Source organism: Berghia stephanieae, chromosome 10 (genome assembly GCF_034508935.2).
Source record: "Berghia stephanieae isolate SIO BIC M18660-M18661 chromosome 10, UCSD_Bste_1.3, whole genome shotgun sequence".
In the NCBI taxonomy this organism is placed as follows: Eukaryota; Metazoa; Mollusca; class Gastropoda; order Nudibranchia; family Aeolidiidae; genus Berghia; species Berghia stephanieae.
Genome location: NC_088369.1, coordinates 33180189 through 33200188, shown reverse-complemented (window position 1 = coordinate 33200188; position 20000 = coordinate 33180189). Strand labels below are relative to the sequence as shown.

Below are 20000 nucleotides of genomic sequence, written 5' to 3'. Positions count from 1 at the left end.
ACTTACAGTGAAAGTGTATCCTGTTTCAGGCATAGCACTGGAAAAAATAAAGGGATATTAATCATACAAAAACATTTCAGTATTCTATTTTTACGCGGTTACTTCCCCTTAAATAATGGCAAAACTTCATTAAGCCGCACAATAAAATTGGGAACTTAGACTAGAAAAACAATTCACTGAAGGAAACAATACTCACGTATAGTTCCTTGAACATTTGCCCCGATACTTTGATTGGAGTTGAAATATTAACTTTGAAAATGTCATCATCCATAGCGGGCAATAAAACACCTCCCGTTTCCTCATCGAAGGGAAACAGCTCTGTCGCTCTGACCAGATGTGCTTGGTAAATCAATAAGGCTTGGATTAAAATGAAACATATTCTGTACCTGCAAAAATTTTGCTGTTTGGGAAACGTTTTTAATTCCATTTTTATCGAAATTGTCTTTATCAACCACCTCGTAATGCGATAGCTTAAGTGTACTACTAAATTTAAATACGTTAAGTGTTGCTATTGACTTCGGACCCCTTGTAAAGCGTTTTGAGCACTTTAATTGGATCTCGCGCTATAGGAATGCCCGAGATTATTTAATTATGTTTATTAAAAAGATTAAATTGAGAAAAGCGGACTATTGTAGACACATTTCCCCATGTAAAAAGCAGTAAATCTGGAATCAATAAAGTAAAACATTTGACGTATAACAATTTACAGAAGTCTTGTTGCATTTTGAGTAGCTTTGTTCATAAAAAACATGTCTTCTTTCAAACTGTCTTTTAAAAAATATTTTGACCTGAAGTGAGCTGAGATAAATTGGTTGACACAACACGAACACCATACTGTCACAATACATTATAAACCTTCTGAGAAGTAGATGGCATTTATCTTCTCTTAGTAACTTATCACCACCATTCCTTGAATACCGAGGTTTTGATATCATTACTTGCACTGAATGTAATAGCAGCTCTTTTTAAGGATGATATAAATGGAGCATGACATCTTTTGATATTAAATGTTATGTGCGCGCGCGCGTGTGTGTGTGCGTGTGTGTGAATGTTTATGTGTTGGGGGGGGGGGGGGAGAACCTATGGTATAGGAATAGTTCATTGAAGGCTATCCGCTTGATTTGATTTAATGTTCCGGTGTGATAAATTAATTTATAAAGAGCCATAATTTATTCATCGCAGCTTTAAAATGTTTACTTCTCCATTGTATGTATGGCTGTCTGTCGGTCTCTCTGCCTGTATGTGTGTCTGTATGTTTGTCTGTCTGTAAGTACATGTATGTAAGTATGTATGTATGTATGTATGTATGTATGTATGTATGTATGTATGTATGTATGTATGTATATGTATGTATGTATGTATGTATGTATGTATGTATGTATGTATATTTGTATGGATGTATGTAATTTTGTATGTTTGTATGAATGTATGTATGTATATATGTATGTATGTATGTATGTATGTATGTATGTATGTATGTATGTATGTATGTATGCATATGTGTATGTATGTATGTATGTATACTATCTATGTGTTTACTATCTATGTATCTATATGTATGTATATATTTATGTGTATGTGTTACTGGTTATTATTAACAGCAACTAAACAAACAAGAAAGGCAATTAGGCGATGTGAACCCATGCGTGTTAACTGCCCTGAAAATGCCAATCTAAAATGGCTATTATTAAGTGTTTATTTGACGTGTTATGAAGTATTACCGGAGTTTGCGATCAAGTCAACTGTTGAGATAAGTATACGTTCTTATGAGAGTCAACACACAAAACTCGTATGATGCCACATGCCCTTACAGGGAGAACATCAACATAGCATTGCGCATGCGTCTCTCTTATCAACTGAGGAAATCTATCATTTGCTTAATGAGATATCACTAATTACATTTAAGAAATTACTTTTAAAATGTTATTAATATATAATAACATTTTAAAAGTAATTTCTGAAATGTAATTAGTGATATCTCATTAAACACATACATACATACATATCTTTAAAAAATAAAATAAAAATATAACCAATTAACTTATTTTGATGAAAAGTTCACTGATGCATCAGCGCTGATATAACCTAAATGTGTTGCAAGCGCCGTAAAATCCTTAAAAACAAAAACAAACATCTTTTATTCTGAGTTACGGAACCGTGATGTCAGTGACTTCCACGGCGGGTAATCTTAATCTTGGGTGTATTCCTGTTGATGAAAATATTATATTCTTGTACGACTTATACTGGCAATTGACTAAAAATAAACGTTTGAATCTTGAATCTTTGAATCTATTATTTTTCATTCTTTGCAACAGGTCATTGTGAACTTTTCATTAAAATAAGTTAATTGGTTATATTTTTATTTTATAAAACAATATATATAATAACATTTTAAAAGTAATTTCTGATGTATAATTAGTGAAGAAGAAGAAAAAAAAAAAGAAGAAGAAGAAGAAGAAGAAGAAGAAGAAGAAGAAGAAGAAGAAGAAGAAGAAGAAATAGAAGAAGAAGAAGAGGAAGAGGAGGAGGAGGAGAACGATGAAGAGAAGAAAAAGAGGAGAGGGTAAAGAACAATAAGTAGAACAAAGATAGAGATGTAAAGAAGTGCAACGGCAACATGAGCAGCAGCAGGAGGAGGAGGAGGAGGGGGAGGAGGAGGAGGAGGATGAGGAGGAGGAGGAGGAGGAGGAGGATGAGGAGGAGGGGGAGGAGGAGGAGGAGGAGTAGGGGGAGGAGGAGGAGGAGGAGGAGGAGGAGGAGGAGGAGGAGGAGGAGGAGGAGGAGGAGGAGGAGGAGGAAAAGGATATATATATATATATATATAGACAGATAGTTGGTAGATAGAGAGAGAGAGAGAGAGAGAGAGAGAGAGAGAGAGAGAGAGAGAGAGAGAGAGAAATGCAACACAATTCGTAAAAGTTATAATTCTAAAATTCTTTATTTGTATCATCAAAATACTAAAAAAGAATAATATCCAATATAATTCTAGTAAAGACTGCTACTAAAGGGCACAAATTGTGAGGAATTGCACTTGTAAAATAAGGAAAGATAATAGTTTTAATTCTTTTTAAAAAGGTCCGTATCAAATAATCGAAACAATGTGTAGAATTTAATGATACGGATATAATATAATATCTATCAACTATATTATCCTTACCGTGCAATGACATGAAATTTGAGCAATGGTATTACAACGTACAGAATAAATTATTTTAAGTATCATAAAGACAAGTTAATGCCTTTCGACTAATAAATGTTCAAGTGAAATTGATAAACAAACAAACAAAAAAAATTGATTAATAAACAAATTTATAAATACATTAATATTATATCATTCATAAAAGAGAAGGGGAGATTAACAAAGAAAAATACGCCCCACCCAAAAAAAAAAAAAAAAAAATCAACATCAAATAAACTTTTTTTAAAAATCAACGATTACAAAAATGGATATGAATGTTTGAAAAGGCGTTCAAATAAAACACGGCACTTTGTATAAAAATAAAACTGCAATAATATACAATCCTACAATTTCTATTCACCTTCAGTTCACGGAGAATGCAATAAAACACAGTTATGTCCCTTATTTTTGTCAGACACATTGCACTACGTCAAATGGACAAAATGAATGCAGTGTTGAGGGAGAATTAAGAAGCATTTTTTAAAAAAAGGGTGGGGGGGGGGGGGGGGGTCTAAAAATTAAGACACTCTATAATGCTAAAACTAGAAACGGGTCTGGAGCTTCCCAGGTGGGGCCCTCTCGTATATCCAAAACCTTACTAATTTTTTCTTAGGGCTTAAGAAGGAAAAGTGACCATAGCAACCCTGCCTATGATCAAATTCTTACCTTTCCGAGTCATCGTCTTAACAACATTGCCGATTCTTGTTGACATCCAATTGTGTTTGATGATCTAAATATTTTCCTTTCAGGATTGCCTACATCACGTGGAATAGCTAATTTTAATCTTTTTTTTTTATGAAAAGGAGAGAAGTAAATAAATAAATAATGTATGCATTTTCTTTGGTTATGGAACTTCGAATAAAAGGGCAGATCATTATCGGTGCTCATAAATAAAATAATATATATGTCCACAGATATTTCTTTTAAAAAATTGTTCCTCATTATAAAATGTGCTAAATTTATCCAGGATGTACGTTTAATGGCAAAACAAAGGGACAAAACTAGTGTTTATTGCATTTCTGTCATAATGTATATGTACAACTCAATGAAAAAATGTACAAACATATGTAACATGCGTAAGACACAGTAAGTATTCATGATCAACTAAGATTGAAAAATATATATCAAACCATTAGCTCTCACCTCACCAGCCAAACCACACACACACACACACACACACACACACACACACACACACACACACACACACACACAACAGTTAGACTTTTTAAAACACTCAAACTAAACAAACAGTAACTGCATACCATACATGATTTTGTGCGGCAAATCAAGCTTTACAAAACAGAATTAAGTTCTTATAACTATCATTGTAAAATAAATACTAAACAAGTGTGTATGAAAGCTGCCAGACAAAGCAGGAAAAAAAAAATACAAGAAAGAAAAATCATCCCCAAAAAATCAGTCCACCTCGACTGGGGATCGAACTTCAGACTATCTGCCGGTAATCAGAAGGTCTAAGGTTCGATCCCTAGTCGAGGTGGACTGATTATTTGGGAATGTTTTTTTTTCTCTTTTAATTATCTTTCTTGCTCATTATGTCGTTACAAATGTGAGGATTTTCCTATAATATAGTTGGTAAGGAGAGGGTTAAAGCATTTGATAATACTTGTAAGGAGATGAATTTAAAAACCTGCTATGTCACTTCCAAATAGAAAATGAGTTGACACGCTCAAGCAACATATTCAAATTAGACACATTAGAATAACTAGACAAAATTATTAGACGATTCAAGACACTCAAGGTATTGTTCTATGAGGCAAGTATTTTCCTATTTAAGTCACTAAAAAATGACCAAAAAATTGCAGTTTTCTATAAATTATTATGAAAATGCGACTTAGCAGTGAAAGTTACCTCCTCGTGTGATGCAGAGAAAACAAGGTTATAAATAACATTGTGCAAATCAGCTGTTCACGGACCTTCAAATAACATGATATGAAAACAAATGTAGCGCATTTTCATTGAGTCGTCATGTTGAATGCGCTTCACAAATCTTTCAACCATTCCACAAGTAAGCCATTCAACAATTCGACAAGTAAGCCATATGGATCAAAGTTCCATTCATACAGTAAACGTTCCACAAAGGCATTTTGTTTTGTACAAGAACTCTTGCAATATCTATCAATACCCGTGTAATGGGACTCATTCACATCGGTAATACAAACAAGACATAAATGTGACCCATCGTCTCAAAACGGTATTATGTCGGAACGAACCATATGCTTAAAAGCCGAATTTAATGTTAAACTGGTCAAAAATATAAATTGTTGGCATTTGCCCCCTAAAATATGGTATCCATTCTCCTCAATAAAACATACAAACTCAACACAAGTCTGATATTTCTGGCTATAAATTCAATTTTCAACATCTTTACAAACCCGACTAAATCCCGTTTTAAGGCGAAGGGTCACATATAATGTTAATGCGGTTGTAAAGTTATTGTCTCAATCACTAGACTTAAATATTTTTTGGATCACACACACATCCTCAACCACACACACACACACACACACTCTCTCTCTCTCTCTCTCTCTCTCTCTCTCTCTCTCTCTCTCTCTCTCAAAAATCCTTTACTGGGGTCGAAGTTCAGTACAGATTCTGCAATTTGAAATAATATATTATAATCACTATTGTTTTTGATAGCACAGGAACATTCCAATAAATTAAACAGTAAATAGAAGTATATTCTTCTAATCTTGGAATGAAGTGAATGGAATGTTAGATTGCAAATAAAATAGTAGTACTAGTAGTAGCATCAGATGCTCAGTCGTAAAACATAAATCACACCTCGGAAATCTAATAGGAAATATTTCATAAGGGCACACAATAAGACAAGACATACAATGCATGGCTCTTCAAAAAAAAAAAATGAAATAAGTGAAGAGGGGGGTCAACTTTAAAGATTGAATAAACATTATACACAACCCCCCCCCCCCCCCCCCAAAAAAAAAAAAAAAAAAAAAAAGAAAAAAACAAGAACAACAAAACAACCCCAAAAATACCATGAAACCAATCAAATCAATAACAACTGACCGAGATTTTAACAAAAACCTGCTACCCTTGTAAAATAAATAGCTAAATTATTCATTACATGGTTTTGCATTGTGATGTTTTGAAAAAAGGATTTAACAATATGATAATGATATACAATCTTGAACAGTAACATCTGATAAATCAGTTTCAGTACAAGTACTATTCAGTTGTAATTTGAGCCATGAAAAAGGAAAGAAAAAAAAAAAACAACCCTTAAAACAAAAGAAATAAAAAATTATTTAAATACATTATAGTATATAATTACCCCTGATCTTTACTTTACAAATAACAGGTTTTATCACAGTAAGTTGAAACCACTGTAACAAGGATATGGTTTATTCAAAATGATTAATAGATTAACGTTTTGATAAATATTTTTACAAATCAATGCATATGGCCCTTTGTGTGTTTATGTTGTACTAAATATCAAATAAAGTGAGTTCAGCGATGGAAAGGGAAAAAGAAAAAAAAAATCAAATTAATTGAAACATGAATTAATTTTTGTGTTGGTTTTATTTGAACCATAGATGCTAAAACGACAAAAGTAATCGCTTAAAAAGGGAACATTGATCAAGTAAAAAAGACTGAGCCAGTTCCGGTAGAGAAGATGGACCATGCGTACTGAATGTGTTCGTTTTTACGACTCTAATTTAATTTGTGCTGAGCTCAACTTAATACTAATAAGAAAAACTATGCATTGAAATGATTTGTAACAAAAGGACCAGCCAGATATGAATAATATCCTTTTCACCAAAATTAAATTCTAAATCACCAAAGATAAAAATAATAAAATTTTAATGTACGTATATACCACATACACACACACATACATGCACACATACATGCACACACTTACACACACACACACACACACACACACACACACATATATATATATATATATATATATATATATATATTATATATATATATATATATATATATTTATATATATATATAAAATATATATGTGTGTATATGAATATATAATTTAGTTTCTAACACCAGGAGTAGGAACAATTTGCCACTTGGAACTTTCTGCGAATATATTACTGATTGTTCCTCTGTTCTTTTTAATATTCTTCCTTCCAGCTGACGAGCAAGCTCTGAGGGCTGGTTTCGGAGCACATGGAATTTCATTGGCCTCATGAATCATTCTAGACATTCTCCCTCCTTTGTCTAAATTTGCCATTTCCTGTCCATCTTTCACCTTTGGGGCTGGCTGAGTTGGAGCCTGAGATCCATAGTTATAAAGGGTAGCTTGCATGTTCTTTCCTTTATCCAGTTCTGCATTATCCTGTGCATATTGTGAAACTCTAGGAACCGGTCTGGATGATCGGGGAGTCTCTCCATATTTCCCCATTATCTTAGACATATTAGAGCCTTTACCTAGGTCAGCATTTTCCTCTGCTTCCTTCTTCACACGCGGAGCATTTCTAGGTGTTTCTGGAAGATTATTTGGATTGTGAAGAAGAGAGTCCATTCTACTTCCTCTATCAAGACTAGCAGCCACCTCTGCTTCCCTTTTCACTCGAGGATTGGGCCGTGGAGAAGGTCTTCCTTGTCCATAACTCACCATCAAATTGTTCATACCCCTTCCTTTATGGCCTTCAGCAATCTCTTCTCCTTTCCCTGAAACCCTTGCAACTGGTTGAGGAGCAACAGGAGGCGGCTTTCCTTTTCCTCCAAGTAAACTTCCAACATTTCCATTCAACGACTGCTCATAGTTTTGTCTGCCTGCACCAGGTGGACAACGTGGTGATTTTGGTGGCGGAATGACATGAGTGTGTTTTTCTGCATTGAACAAGTCAATGCTGCCTTTATTCCTGACAGCAAACTCTTCAGCTTCCGGTCTCACTCTAGGTGCTGGTCGTTGCTCGTAAAACTGACCAGTTTTATCGAAGCCAGGGTATGGGCAACCAACATCTGCTGGCATGTTGGCTGGAAAAAAAAGATAAAACTGTAATAAAATTGGCACAGTAGAAAAATGATTTTAAATAAATATGTATGGTTGAGCTCATTTTATAACAAGAGTCCTGTTCCAAGCAAAAACTCGTGTTACTCCCGAGCTCTCATTACAGGAGAAACAACAAAATTTCCATGTTTTGGTTTAATTCCAATAATGTTCAGATTTGGAAAATTCCATGGGGAGGTTTGACAAATTATAAGGCAAATTTCATCAGTTTTATAGAAACATTTGGAGATTAAATTGGCAAATGTCTGCAGGGATATTCCCTCCTCGCATTACTCTTAGCTTTGCAAGTACAGTGGTACTTCACTAATCAGAAAAGATCAATTGCTACTGAAACCATCTGGATTATCCAAGTTTCCCGATTTCCCGGGCAGGTGGATACTTCAGTTGTCATCCAAGCCATAGAGTATGAAAACAACTTTAGACAGATAGCACTAGCACTGAAATGGACTGGCTAATGAGAATAGACTTCAAAAGAGCTGGTCTAACAAACAAACTGGTGCAATGTTTGTCTTTTTGAAAATGTTCATGTTTATGGGTGGGTGGGGGGAGAGAATTCTGTTTTCTATTTGAGATACTCAAAGTGATGTAAACTAGACCCACATAAATGTCAACACCGTTTGCAAAACAATACATGATCAATTATTTTGGACAAATGCAGACCTTGCCTTTATACTAGCGAAGCTGGTGTCATGTGGACGGTAAGAGTTGGTGGAACAAGCACAGACTTGGATCAATACAAAGTGCTGCTGCCCTGGAAAAGTTTCACACCTCCAGATACGAGAGGGACTGTTGTAAGCACTGGGACTGTTGTACTCATTCACATGGGGTACTCATGTATAGTGAAAACTTTAAATTGTGTGTTTCTGCTTCATTTTCATTGTTCAAGCAATATTTTGATGCTGTGAAATTGGAAATATTGCAATAAATCCTCAAAATGAAAGTTTGGCCTGACTAGCCCCGAACCTTTTCCTAATCAGAGAGGTATAATATAAAGAGAAAATAAGGATGCCTGGGATTTTGTCCCGATAGGTCGGGTTTCCCAATTTGAGAAGTTTCAGAATTCGAGGTCTTACTGTATTGTGAATGTGTGTATGTGTGTGCGTGTGTGTTCTCTAGGCTACAAAGCTGCACACGTATTTTTTTTTAACTTGAGAAAGCAATTACATTAAACTCAGCACCTTTATGACAGACAATGGTGAATAGAATAGGGTGGTGGTGAGGACAGCAGAGCTTATTATCAAAGTGGCAATTCGGCCACGAGTCTAAATAGTCTCCCGTGGCTGTTTGGACTCAAATTCCAATGTGCGTGCACAGTGAAACACAGTGCAGCAGTGGGCAGAGATCGGAACTGATAAAGAAACAGAAGAAGAGTTCAGAAGAAATTCTGTTTTGCTCATATTGATATCAGACTGACTCAGCTCATAACCCGTGCTTTGGGCTGTAGAAGGATTCTTGCCTATCTAACACTATCAGAATATGTTATTTAAAAAAATTGTTCTGATTTTGTTTGGACATATGTTGAGTTGTTACAAAGCTTTTCCTTTAGACCACAGTTACTTTAACTGACTTTTGTTACTTTTGAAGAGTTGTAAACTCTTTTCTTTTTTAAATTTCTAACTGGAATTCCAACTGATCCATGATTTAATCTTTCTTATCAAATAAAGTGGGTTTAGACTACCTGTTTATAGTTACTATATTTGTTATTTTGATTTGCATCAATTCTGTATGTAATTATCAATATTTAAAAAACAAAACAAAACTATACTATACAGCAACCCTTGTACGCAGCTTCCCTGACTACGAACAGAGATGCATATACGAGATGGAAGTCGGTTTGGATGAATTCAATCCCTCGAGGGGGAGGGGACATACACTCCTCAAAACTAGATGAGAAGTTGCAAGGCTCCACCAGTAAGAGGAGACACTAGGTGGTAGCGAATTGGCTTCGGTCGAGAACCTGCCTGACAGCAAAATCGCTTCATCAGTGGCAACTTTCCACCTGTCCAACATGTAACCGTGTGGTAAAGAACCCAAAACCGCAGAGCATCTAGTTGAACAGTGCGTTGTGATGGAGCTTCCGGGTGGGTTTGCGGCAGTGCATGAGTGTGGCAAGAAATTTGCTGATTGGGTCGATCGTCATAACACAGTAGTGTGAGCACCATGAGTAGCTGCTGCTTCCATGGAAGAGTATTCAGAGTCCAAATAATCTGTCGATTGAATAAGCGCAAGGAATTTGAGTCCTAATAGCCATGGGAGACTATTCAGACTCGAGTCTGAATAGCCGCAGACTTTTATTATTGTATCATGTTGTTGTTATGGTGCACATTCTATTCTATTTTAGATTCTAGGTCCGATTCTGACTCTACACAGTAGGCAGCCTGGAATATTGTTTGCTCCGATGTGTACATACCCTATATGCAGGTCTGACACCTGAACCCACTTATGACTTATGGCATGGACCTAGTTTAACATTGTTGTAATGGACAATATTTTGCGTCATGTTTTTGAGATTTCCATTACAACAATGAGCCCATAAGGGAGTGGGCTATCAGACCTGCAAATAAGTGCAAGTTGGTTTGCTCCCAAATCTTACTATTATTCTGGGGAGACCTTCCGAAAGCTCTTAGTGCAAAGGGAAACAACTCAAATATTCCCTCAACTAACCCTGAGAAAAAAAAAAAGCTAGTACCTTTAACTAACCCTAATATGAAAAGCAAACGCCCTATCACCTTTACTAAATACTTATAACTAACCCTAATAGAAAGAAAAAAAATCCTCGGGAGACCTTCCAAAAGCTCCAAGTGCTAGCATTTCTTTCAATTTGTATGTTCACCGTAGATCTTTTGTCATGTGTTTATTTATTCAATTTGTCGTCATATAGAAGCATTTTAAAAACTCTAGAACCACCCTCCTTGATAGATTTGTGAAAGTTTAAAATTTCCTAATTTGACCATCTCGGCCGCCCTTTTGACTTGTGAAGTATTGAAAAGTGCAAAGCAGTCCTCTAGCTTTGTTTTTTTTTTTTTTTCTATTATGGTTAGCTCGAAGTCGTAGGAGATTTGGGAGGCCTTCCGAAAGCTCCTGCAACGGGAAGCAAATCCAATAATATTCTGTCAACTAACCCCAGGAAAAACAAACACCCCAGCACCTTTGCTAAGACTTATGAACCTTAATAGAAAAAAAAAAAAACTCTTCGATCTCGAGCTATCTAATCCTAATAATAATAGAAGAAAAAACAAAACAATAAACCCTTAAATACTTCATATATCAAAATGGCGGCCGAGAATCAAAACAATGGTCAAATTAGGAAATTTCAAACTTTCACAAATCTATCAAGGTTTGTTCTAGAGTTTTTTAAAAATATGATGACAAAATAAATAAAACGAAAACGCCTGACAAAGATCAACGGTGAACAAATTGAAAGAATACTGGGGATGTAGGAGCTTTCGGAATGTCTCTCTTTCTTTTTATTGAATAACTCTTCTCATACTACAATTGGTTAATGAAACAACCTACGCTTATTTCTGCAGAATGTGTTGCGCACCTTTAAATTTCGGACTATTATCCTTGTTATCAAATCCTGCTGATACTTGAAAGGCGACTCGCTTCTTAGGTATCTACGGTAAACAGTGCACTTCCGTTGACCTGCAGATGCCTGTGTAGTGATTGTGGACAGTTGTCAAGTAAATTTCCCCAAACCCAAATAATATCAAATAAAAGAAACAAAGACAAACTAAAAAAAAAAAAAAATTAATTCAAAAAAAAAAAAAAAGGAAAAAATAACTTCAACAAAAAATAAAAAGAGAAACGAAAAAATAAAAATAAAAAAACAAAACAAAACACCCCCCCCCGCCCCCAAAAAAAAATACAAAACAGAAACAAACCCCCAACAAAAACGAAAAACTAAACTAAACAAATAAACAAACAAAAATCAACAAAAATCGAAGAAGAAAAAAAAAGAAAAAGAAAAGATAAATAAAAAATCAAACAATAGCATCATCAGCAGCAGCAACAATAACAACTGCAACAATATCATCATCATCATCATCATCATCATCATCATCATCATCATCATCATCATCATCATCATCATCATCATCATCATCATTAACAACAAGAACAACAACAACAAAAATAACAACAACAACAACGACGACGACGACGACGACAACAACAATAAAAACATTAAAATAATTTACAGTAATGTTCTTAAAATAGCCACAAAGGAAGGACAAAGCAGTGTGACAAGATCACTATGCCTACTTCTTGATCAAGTTATAATGGAAACCTGTTGAACGTGGACTCCATCAAACTGAATAATATAGAATTATTATCAAGATTGCGTCCCGATAGGAAGGATGAAGAAAAACGTTGCCCCCTCCTGATCGTCTGCAGTCGAGGCAGTATAGAACATCTACACATTATGAAATAAAACTCGCCCGTTACCATCGTGTAGTTTTTGTAAACAAAATTATTTTAAAACACAATATTTCCTCGGCAAAAAAGTGAGCAAATAGTGAATCTTATATTGCCGTGGGTATACAGACTAACCACTGTTTACTCGTACATTCTTATTTTGCTAGTAAACTTTCACTCTTTACAGCAAGGATTAAAATAACCCCGACGTGGTCAAAAATAATTTAAAACCGAAATTTCAAAAGGGTTTTTTAGTTTTTGACAAGTTGGTCTTCATTTAAATCGATTGATAGTAATAATTTTATGGCCAAAATGATATTAAGCTTTTTATATGTAATTATACAAGACAATGCAGTTCTCTTCATTCATCCCAAAGGTGGAATAAATAGCTCCTTTTATCAAAAAGTTGAACACTACTATTTCATGGTTTTTGTTTTTATTATATATATATATATATATATATATATATATATATATATATATATATATATATAACCTAACACGCGCATACACATACACACACACTCACGCACGCACACACACACACACACACCACGCACATATATTATATATATATATATATATATATATATATATATATATATATATATATAGAATATAGAGTCAGCAATATATATATATATATATATATATATATATATATATATATATATATATATATATATATATATATATATATATATATATATATATATATACCTCTTGTGTGTTTTGGATCAGGGCGGAATGAAGTGAAAGTGAAAGTCTATCCGCTGAACGTTGAATACTGTTTGTTATGTTCCCACACAGGTTTGTGATTTGTTTTTTCTCGATTTTTTAAATGCGTGAAATAATATTTATGCACCATTTTGACCTTCTTGTGTGTGTGTACGATGTTGTGTAATAACATATTATAAAATCCATGCATTAATTTGATCTTTTCTTTTGTTTGTAATAACTATTATATATTTATATTTGAAAAAATACAACAGGGTATTTAAATGTCTTTTGAACTATGTAGTCCTTAAAAATGATTATGATATGATTAGGATTATGAATTATTTTGAGCCATTGATTACGTCATATTTCTTTCTTTTTTTTTCTTCTTTTTCTCCATTCCTTTACCAATTAGAAAACTAAATAAAATATCCAATCAAAATAAAGCCTCCAACGTTAATAAGCAACCATTTCCGGTTCAAGCTTCCTATCTAGATAATGAGCGCAATGTTGTACCTCTTTGACTGGCGATCTCATGGAGGGACTGGCATTTTTGTTAAATTTCTTCATTGTCTTCGACGGTAAGTCTTTATGATTGTCTTCAGCTCAATCCAACCCTTTTCTATGAATTTTAGCGCACGCATGTCAAAGTTAAACAAAACACATTTTTCTCTATGTCTATAGTTTTGATGCCATGCATTTATCTAGATCTATTTAAAAAAAAACAAACTCATAACATCAGTCAATCGGATATCATGCACCAAAACACAAAATACTACTTGACTACTTGTAACCAATTATTATATACTCGTTAATAACCTTAAACGTTTATAGTCTGATTGATAACAACAAGATATGAAGTGAGTAGAAAAGTGCCAGAAGACAATAGAGAATAAAATTTTTTTCGCGGCGGTGGTGGGGTTTGAACCTGCGACCTTATTGGTACGACAACTCCGCCTGGCAGGTGAGAGCGTGGCTCTACCGTGTGAGCTATCAACGAACACAAAAATATTCGTTTCAAACCCAAGTCATTTCTAGATCCCTCTCTCACCCACTTCTTGAGACCGCCGATTCGTTCGCACACCACCATCGCGAAGTAATTTTGACCAGCAGTTAAGCTTAATAGCCAATATTCTCAACACAAACATATAACATAGAAACGATTGAGACATTGAGTATGCTCCGGTGTATGGGGTGAATTTTTAATTAAGAAAAGTGAGTGGAGCAGGCACTTATGTTGGTAACAACAAGATATGAAGTGAGTAGAAAAGTGCCAGAAGACAATAGAGAATAAAAAATTTTTTTTAGTCTGATTGATAGAATTTAGTGAGAACTGCTAGTTAAAATGGCTGTCTAAGAGCAATAACAAAGAGCTTAGTGACGTCAACATCGTTGTGACCCTCCACCTCGAAACGATATTAAGTCGGATTTTTCAATTTTGGGTTTTTGGTACCCAATCATAGCTTATTTTATGCTTTAAAATTTGATACCAAATTTATACAATTCTGATCATTCATTGCCGAGATATGACCGTTTGAAGTAGGGGGAGTGTGAAAACCAAATTTTGAGAAAATTGACTTTGAAGTGAGGCACCGTTTTCACGCACAGTCAAGTCAATGGGCAAAGATAACTCCTTAGATACGGGCATCGAAAATTTGACGAGAATAGTGAAATTTGGCATGAGCTTAGATTATACATCTAATAATGTACATACAAATTTTTGAAACAATCCAATAATTACTTTTGTAGTTATTCATTATTATGTAAGATGTTCTTAAACAAATAAAACACTGGGAAAAAAATGCCGACAATTGCTCACTTTTTCAAGAATTTTTGATATTTAAATAAAGAATCAATGAAATAAGAATTATTAATGTGAAATTTTTGTCTTATTTAATAGAGAAAATACGATTTTAAAATGCCAAAAGTTAAAGAAGGGCTTATAATTTCAAAGTACAGTTTTGAAACTACGTGAAGCCGGGTGGGCAGGAAAAGAATTATCAAGAAAGAGGATTAGAGAGGAAGAGATAGAATGAGAGAGTAAAATACACACACACGCACGCACACACACACACACACACAAACACACACACATGTGTGTGTGAGAGAGAGAGAGAGAGAGAAAGAAAGAAAGAGAGAGAGATATAGAGAAAAAGAGGAGCGAGAGGGGGAGGGGAGTGAGACTGCTTGTGCATTAAGAGGACGCGAGGGAAATAGAATAAAGATTGAAACCTGTATAATTGTATGTGTTTGTGTGTGTGTTTGTGTGTGAAAGAAACAAAAGGGAGACGGAGAGAGTGAGGTAGACCTGAAGAAAGGGATGGAGGCGGAGCAAAGAATTGTAGGGATAGTTTAAAGAAAGCATTTTGTTACAAAGTAAGTCATAGTCAATCAACTGGAAACATATTGACCAATGAGATTGCAATTAAAGAAATGGGCTGGTCAAATCAATCATTGCATTGTTTCCATTTTGAGTCAGATGACAGCTTGAGGAGGAGGGGTGGGGCTTATTGTGTAGTGACTTACATGAAAACCTGTTATTGAATCTCTCAAGTTGTCCATAGCGTTCACCCACATTGTTCATTGTCTAAAAAGACCCCCCCACTCCCACCCCCCTCCTCCTTTCTTTCAGTATACAAAGAAAGCACGACAAAACGAACATCCATCTCTCTCTCTCTCTCTCTCTCTCTCTCTCTCTCTCTCTCTCTCTCTGTTTGTCTCTCTCCCCTCTTCATCTATCTATCTATCTATCTATCTATCTATCTATCTATCTATCTATCTATCTATCTATCTATCTATCTATCTATCTATCTATCTATCTATCTATCTATCTATCTATCTATCTATCTATCTATCTATCTATCTATCTATCTATCTATCTATCTATCTATCTATCTATCTATCTATCTATCTATCTATCTATCTATCTATCTATCTATCTATCTATCTATCTATCTATCTATCTATCTATTTATCCATTTATAGGTTTGTCTTTCTGTCTGTGTATCTATCCATCCATTTCATTTTTTAGTTACACGTATTTCCATCGGGAGTTCATTAATTGTTGAAGGTTCTATTTATTGTTCTGCTTTTGTACTTAAAATTAAATGTTGATCCTACAACAATCTCTGTAAGTGTAAGATTAGTCAACTGTTGTCCTATTAAGTCTTAGCATGTCCTATAATTTCATGAATAAAAAAAGAGGGACAAAGGAGGACCATCACCTCGATGCAGCTAGACAAAGAGATAATAGCACGTGGTGTGTATCAAAATGCACAAACACACACATATGTAACACACGCATGCTGACGTCATGAAGCATCGCCCGAGCATTATGGTCTACAGCCACAGCGCATGTGATAAGCGTTGACCAATCAGAATCATTCATTTGTAAGGTTGTCAGGGAAAAACCTAGACTTGTTTACAGTTTTTAAAGTCCATTATTGGTTGAACCATGAAATTGTGAAAACAGTCATGCTTTCTCTGAGATAGATAAAGACACGCCCTTTGCTGTGATATTTACATCTTATTGGTGGAGAAAAAGACTCGGTATTACTAAGCCTTGGAAAGGGTGGCTCTCTGAGAGAAAGTCAACTCTCGTTTTGAATGTGTCACTGATAGTTGCATTTTTAAACTTGAAATTTATATAACTTATCGTCATTGTTTATGTTGAATTATTATGTTTTCATGTAGAAAAATGATTGTAGTTTCTGAAACAACCAAAAACTGAAATTTGATAATATTGACCATTTCCACTTTAAAACCGGTTTTCTTCGTTTTCCAAATCCCGACTTAATACCGCTTCGAGGCGGAGGGTCACCTATAGTATGTGACCAACTTGTACACAATAGCAGGTCTGATAATCCCATGGTCTCATTGTTGAAATGAAAGTACATACTCTCAAACCAAGGCAAAATACTGTCTATTACAGCAATACTAAACTAAGCTTATGATGGCGTTTGGTTTTCCGACATGCACATAGTTTATGGCCGAGGTGATGGTCTGTTAACTCAAATTCATTGCAAGTTCATTGCAACAATGTTAAAACGAGCCCATAATTGTATTCGGCTATATGACCTGCAAATATGTGCAAATCGTTTATGAACCCATTGTTTCAAAATTGTGATATCAGATTGAATTATCGAGAGAAAGAAATAGGATTATGTTATATAAAACTATCAGATAACCTCTGTGGTGTTGTAAAAGTAGCACGTCTGACCGGTAATCATGAGGTCTGAGCTTCAAAGTTCCTAAAAGTATATGATAGTCTGATGCTGCATCAGTACCGGTGTCTATAAGGCTGCGTCTCCACTTTCTTGATATTGTGAGGTGGTCAATTTGGTTTTCATTGTGTCCATCAGGTGATTTCCACGCTATTATGTGTATATTCTTATGGAGGAAAGACACTGCCACCAATCGCTCAGTCATTAAATCCGCAGAAATCGACGAAAAGTTCACTATGTATTTTCATTCATAGTACTCACTGATTGTGTGCCCATGCTGTATTCCTTTCCTCTGTTATCCTATTTTTGCATTAACGTCACAAATCAGCGTTTTTGGTATCTTTGTCCGGAGCTTTATCAAATGTGGCCTGAAGCATGTTATTAAAAACTCGTGTTTAATTTCTATGTCTGAATTGTTGGTGTATACATAGACTTGGATGATAGTGACTTTTTCCCTTAGGAGTTAAACCTAGTTGCCAAGATCCTAGATAACATGGATTCCCATTCAATGACTGATTTGAGCATTGTTCGGGGTCATCATAATTTCAACTTCTTCTGTGTGGTTACTAGTCTCGTCTTCATGACCTGAATAAATGCGTTCTCCAGATTAGAGCGTGGAATGTCCTGATCCATTCCATCGGTTCTCGCATATTATTCCGAGTAGCTATGTTCCATACCTCTTCATCTCCCTTTACTAATTGAGCTGACTTCCCTGTTTTATACATAGTGCGGACATTCTAGGTTTCAATCCTTGTTATTGTCTTCATTGAGAACAGATGTTTCGGAGATCTGGCTTCCTTGCGGCTTTCACCAGACCTCGTCATTCTTCCTCCAGCTCCCACCAAATCTCATGGGGAGGTATCTCTTCGACTCAAGCCAGTAAGTACAATAGTTATGCTCTGTTGAAATTTATGTAGCTTTGTATTTTTCTATAGGGTGTGGCTGCTAACCCCACGTCCAACCTTCCTCCTTTTTCTGGGCTTAGGACCGGCAAGTGCATTTCGGAGTGCTCTAAGCATGTGATGTGTTCTAATTATGATGTTAACAAAGCAAATATCTATAATGGAGTAAACCGCCACAAACATTGCTTTAAAATCCAGCTGATATTTTTGAAACTTTTACTTCTACAGGTTTTATAATGATACCTGCGATATTGGACTTGAATGTGAGAGCAGTGGTGTTAGAGAGATTCGTGTTGGTCTCCCACCCTGCCACAATTCGCTGTGATTACTTTGTGAACGCCGAAAACGGCTCTTCTGTCTCGGGCTCTGACCTGAAACTCACGTGTCTTCAAATCACCGATCTTCATGGAAAAGTTTACGTAAAACACTCAGTTGTGCAGAATAAAGTGATCATTGACCCAGACTCTTTAAGCCCACGATATCACTACAAGCCACAGAATCATTCTTTCACCATTTCGGTCTACCGCAATGACGATCCACGAGAGTTACAATGTATCCTCCACTTCACTTACATCGGCAAGGAGTTGAGGAGAAAAGGCATTGTGGATTTGGAGCCAAAAGAATTAGGTTTGGTTCTTCTTCTTCGTCTTCTTCTCATCCTCCTCTTCCTCCTCCTCCTCCTCGTCGTCCTCGTCCTCGTCCTCCTCGTCCTCCTCCTCCTCCCCCCTCCCCCTCCTCTTCCTTCTTCTTCTTCTTCTTCTTCTTCTTCTTCTTCTTCTTCTTCTTCTTCTTCTTCTTCTGCATTGTGTTTCAATTCTAATGTTTTGTGGGAGTTTAAAAAAAAATCAAAAGTGTTGTAACCGATGTATCAATGTTAAAGATGATTCTCTTTTATTCAATAAAGATATACAGCTTCTTGTCAGCCGATATCTAAACATGAGAACATTCTTGAATGTTCTGTATCATTCATTTCTATCTTTCCGAACATGAGTCCGTTGAGATTAAAAAAATTCCTCGACATAGAATTAAATTCAATTTTGGCGTCATTGAATATTGCTGGCTTTGTTTTTTTTTGTGTCACGAATAAACATTTTAAAAATGTTATTACACGTTACGTCACAGCGACGATAAAATACCTATAAACATATTCATAAAGCGCATTTCCACGGATTCACCGCGCTCAATGGGCTTTACAATATATAGCAGACCATATGGAACCGTATTTCTATTTCATACAGTATCAGTTGCCTGTTGGATGTTCTTTTTGACCAAACACTCTTACAATATTCTGGTGTAGCCAGGTATCAATGCTTTCCTTAGTTAAATTGGTTAATGTGTACAAAGTGCCTTATCCAAGGACACAATATCGGAACTATATTTTTCTACAATTACTGTCGCCCATACGCCCCATGACCAGGCTCAAAATTGCTTCACTTTTACGACAAGACGAGACAACGTACAGCTGAGCCACTGAGCCACACAATAACATTTGAAATAATAAGTATGGAAATTGGGAACAATAGTGCGATATCAAAACA

General features: G+C 35.4%; 3 protein-coding genes across 4 annotated transcripts in view; 1 reads left to right on the top strand and 2 right to left on the bottom strand.

The window, feature by feature from the left end:
• The window catches only part of LOC144980997 (uncharacterized), a 22500-nt gene extending 21439 nt beyond the window's left edge, over nucleotides 1-1061 (bottom strand). The window contains exon 1 of the mRNA XM_078929040.1: nucleotides 197-1061. Within this exon, the coding sequence (XP_078785166.1) occupies nucleotides 197-427 (231 nt within the window). The 5' untranslated portion in view covers nucleotides 428-1061. The remainder of the gene's footprint in view (nucleotides 1-196) is intronic.
• Nucleotides 1062-7207: 6146 nt separating this feature from the next.
• Nucleotides 7208-12187, bottom strand: LOC144956122 (uncharacterized). Of its 2 annotated transcripts, none has more exons than XM_078886480.1 (2): nucleotides 11721-12187; nucleotides 7208-8170 (listed from the first exon to the last, which is right to left on the bottom strand). In XM_078886480.1, exon 2 carries the CDS (start codon nucleotides 8163-8165, stop codon nucleotides 7221-7223), a length of 945 nt encoding a protein of 314 aa, XP_078742606.1. In that variant the 5' UTR covers nucleotides 8166-8170; nucleotides 11721-12187; the 3' UTR covers nucleotides 7208-7220. The 2 variants fall into 2 exon arrangements, with proteins under 2 accessions (XP_078742606.1, XP_078742605.1); XM_078886479.1 differs by having other exon boundaries at nucleotides 11749-12187.
• A 1641-nt stretch (nucleotides 12188-13828) lies between these two features.
• The window catches only part of LOC144956121 (uncharacterized), an 11245-nt gene continuing 5073 nt past the window's right edge, over nucleotides 13829-20000 (top strand). The window contains exons 1-2 of the mRNA XM_078886478.1: nucleotides 13829-13918; nucleotides 18691-19089. Coding sequence (XP_078742604.1) covers nucleotides 13873-13918; nucleotides 18691-19089 — 445 coding nt within the window. The 5' untranslated portion in view covers nucleotides 13829-13872. The remainder of the gene's footprint in view (nucleotides 13919-18690; nucleotides 19090-20000) is intronic.

Coding starts and splice junctions, on each gene's coding strand:
- LOC144956122 (XM_078886480.1), bottom strand. CDS start 8,165: ATGCCAGCAGATGTTGGTTGCCCATACCCTGGCTTCGATAAAACTGGT.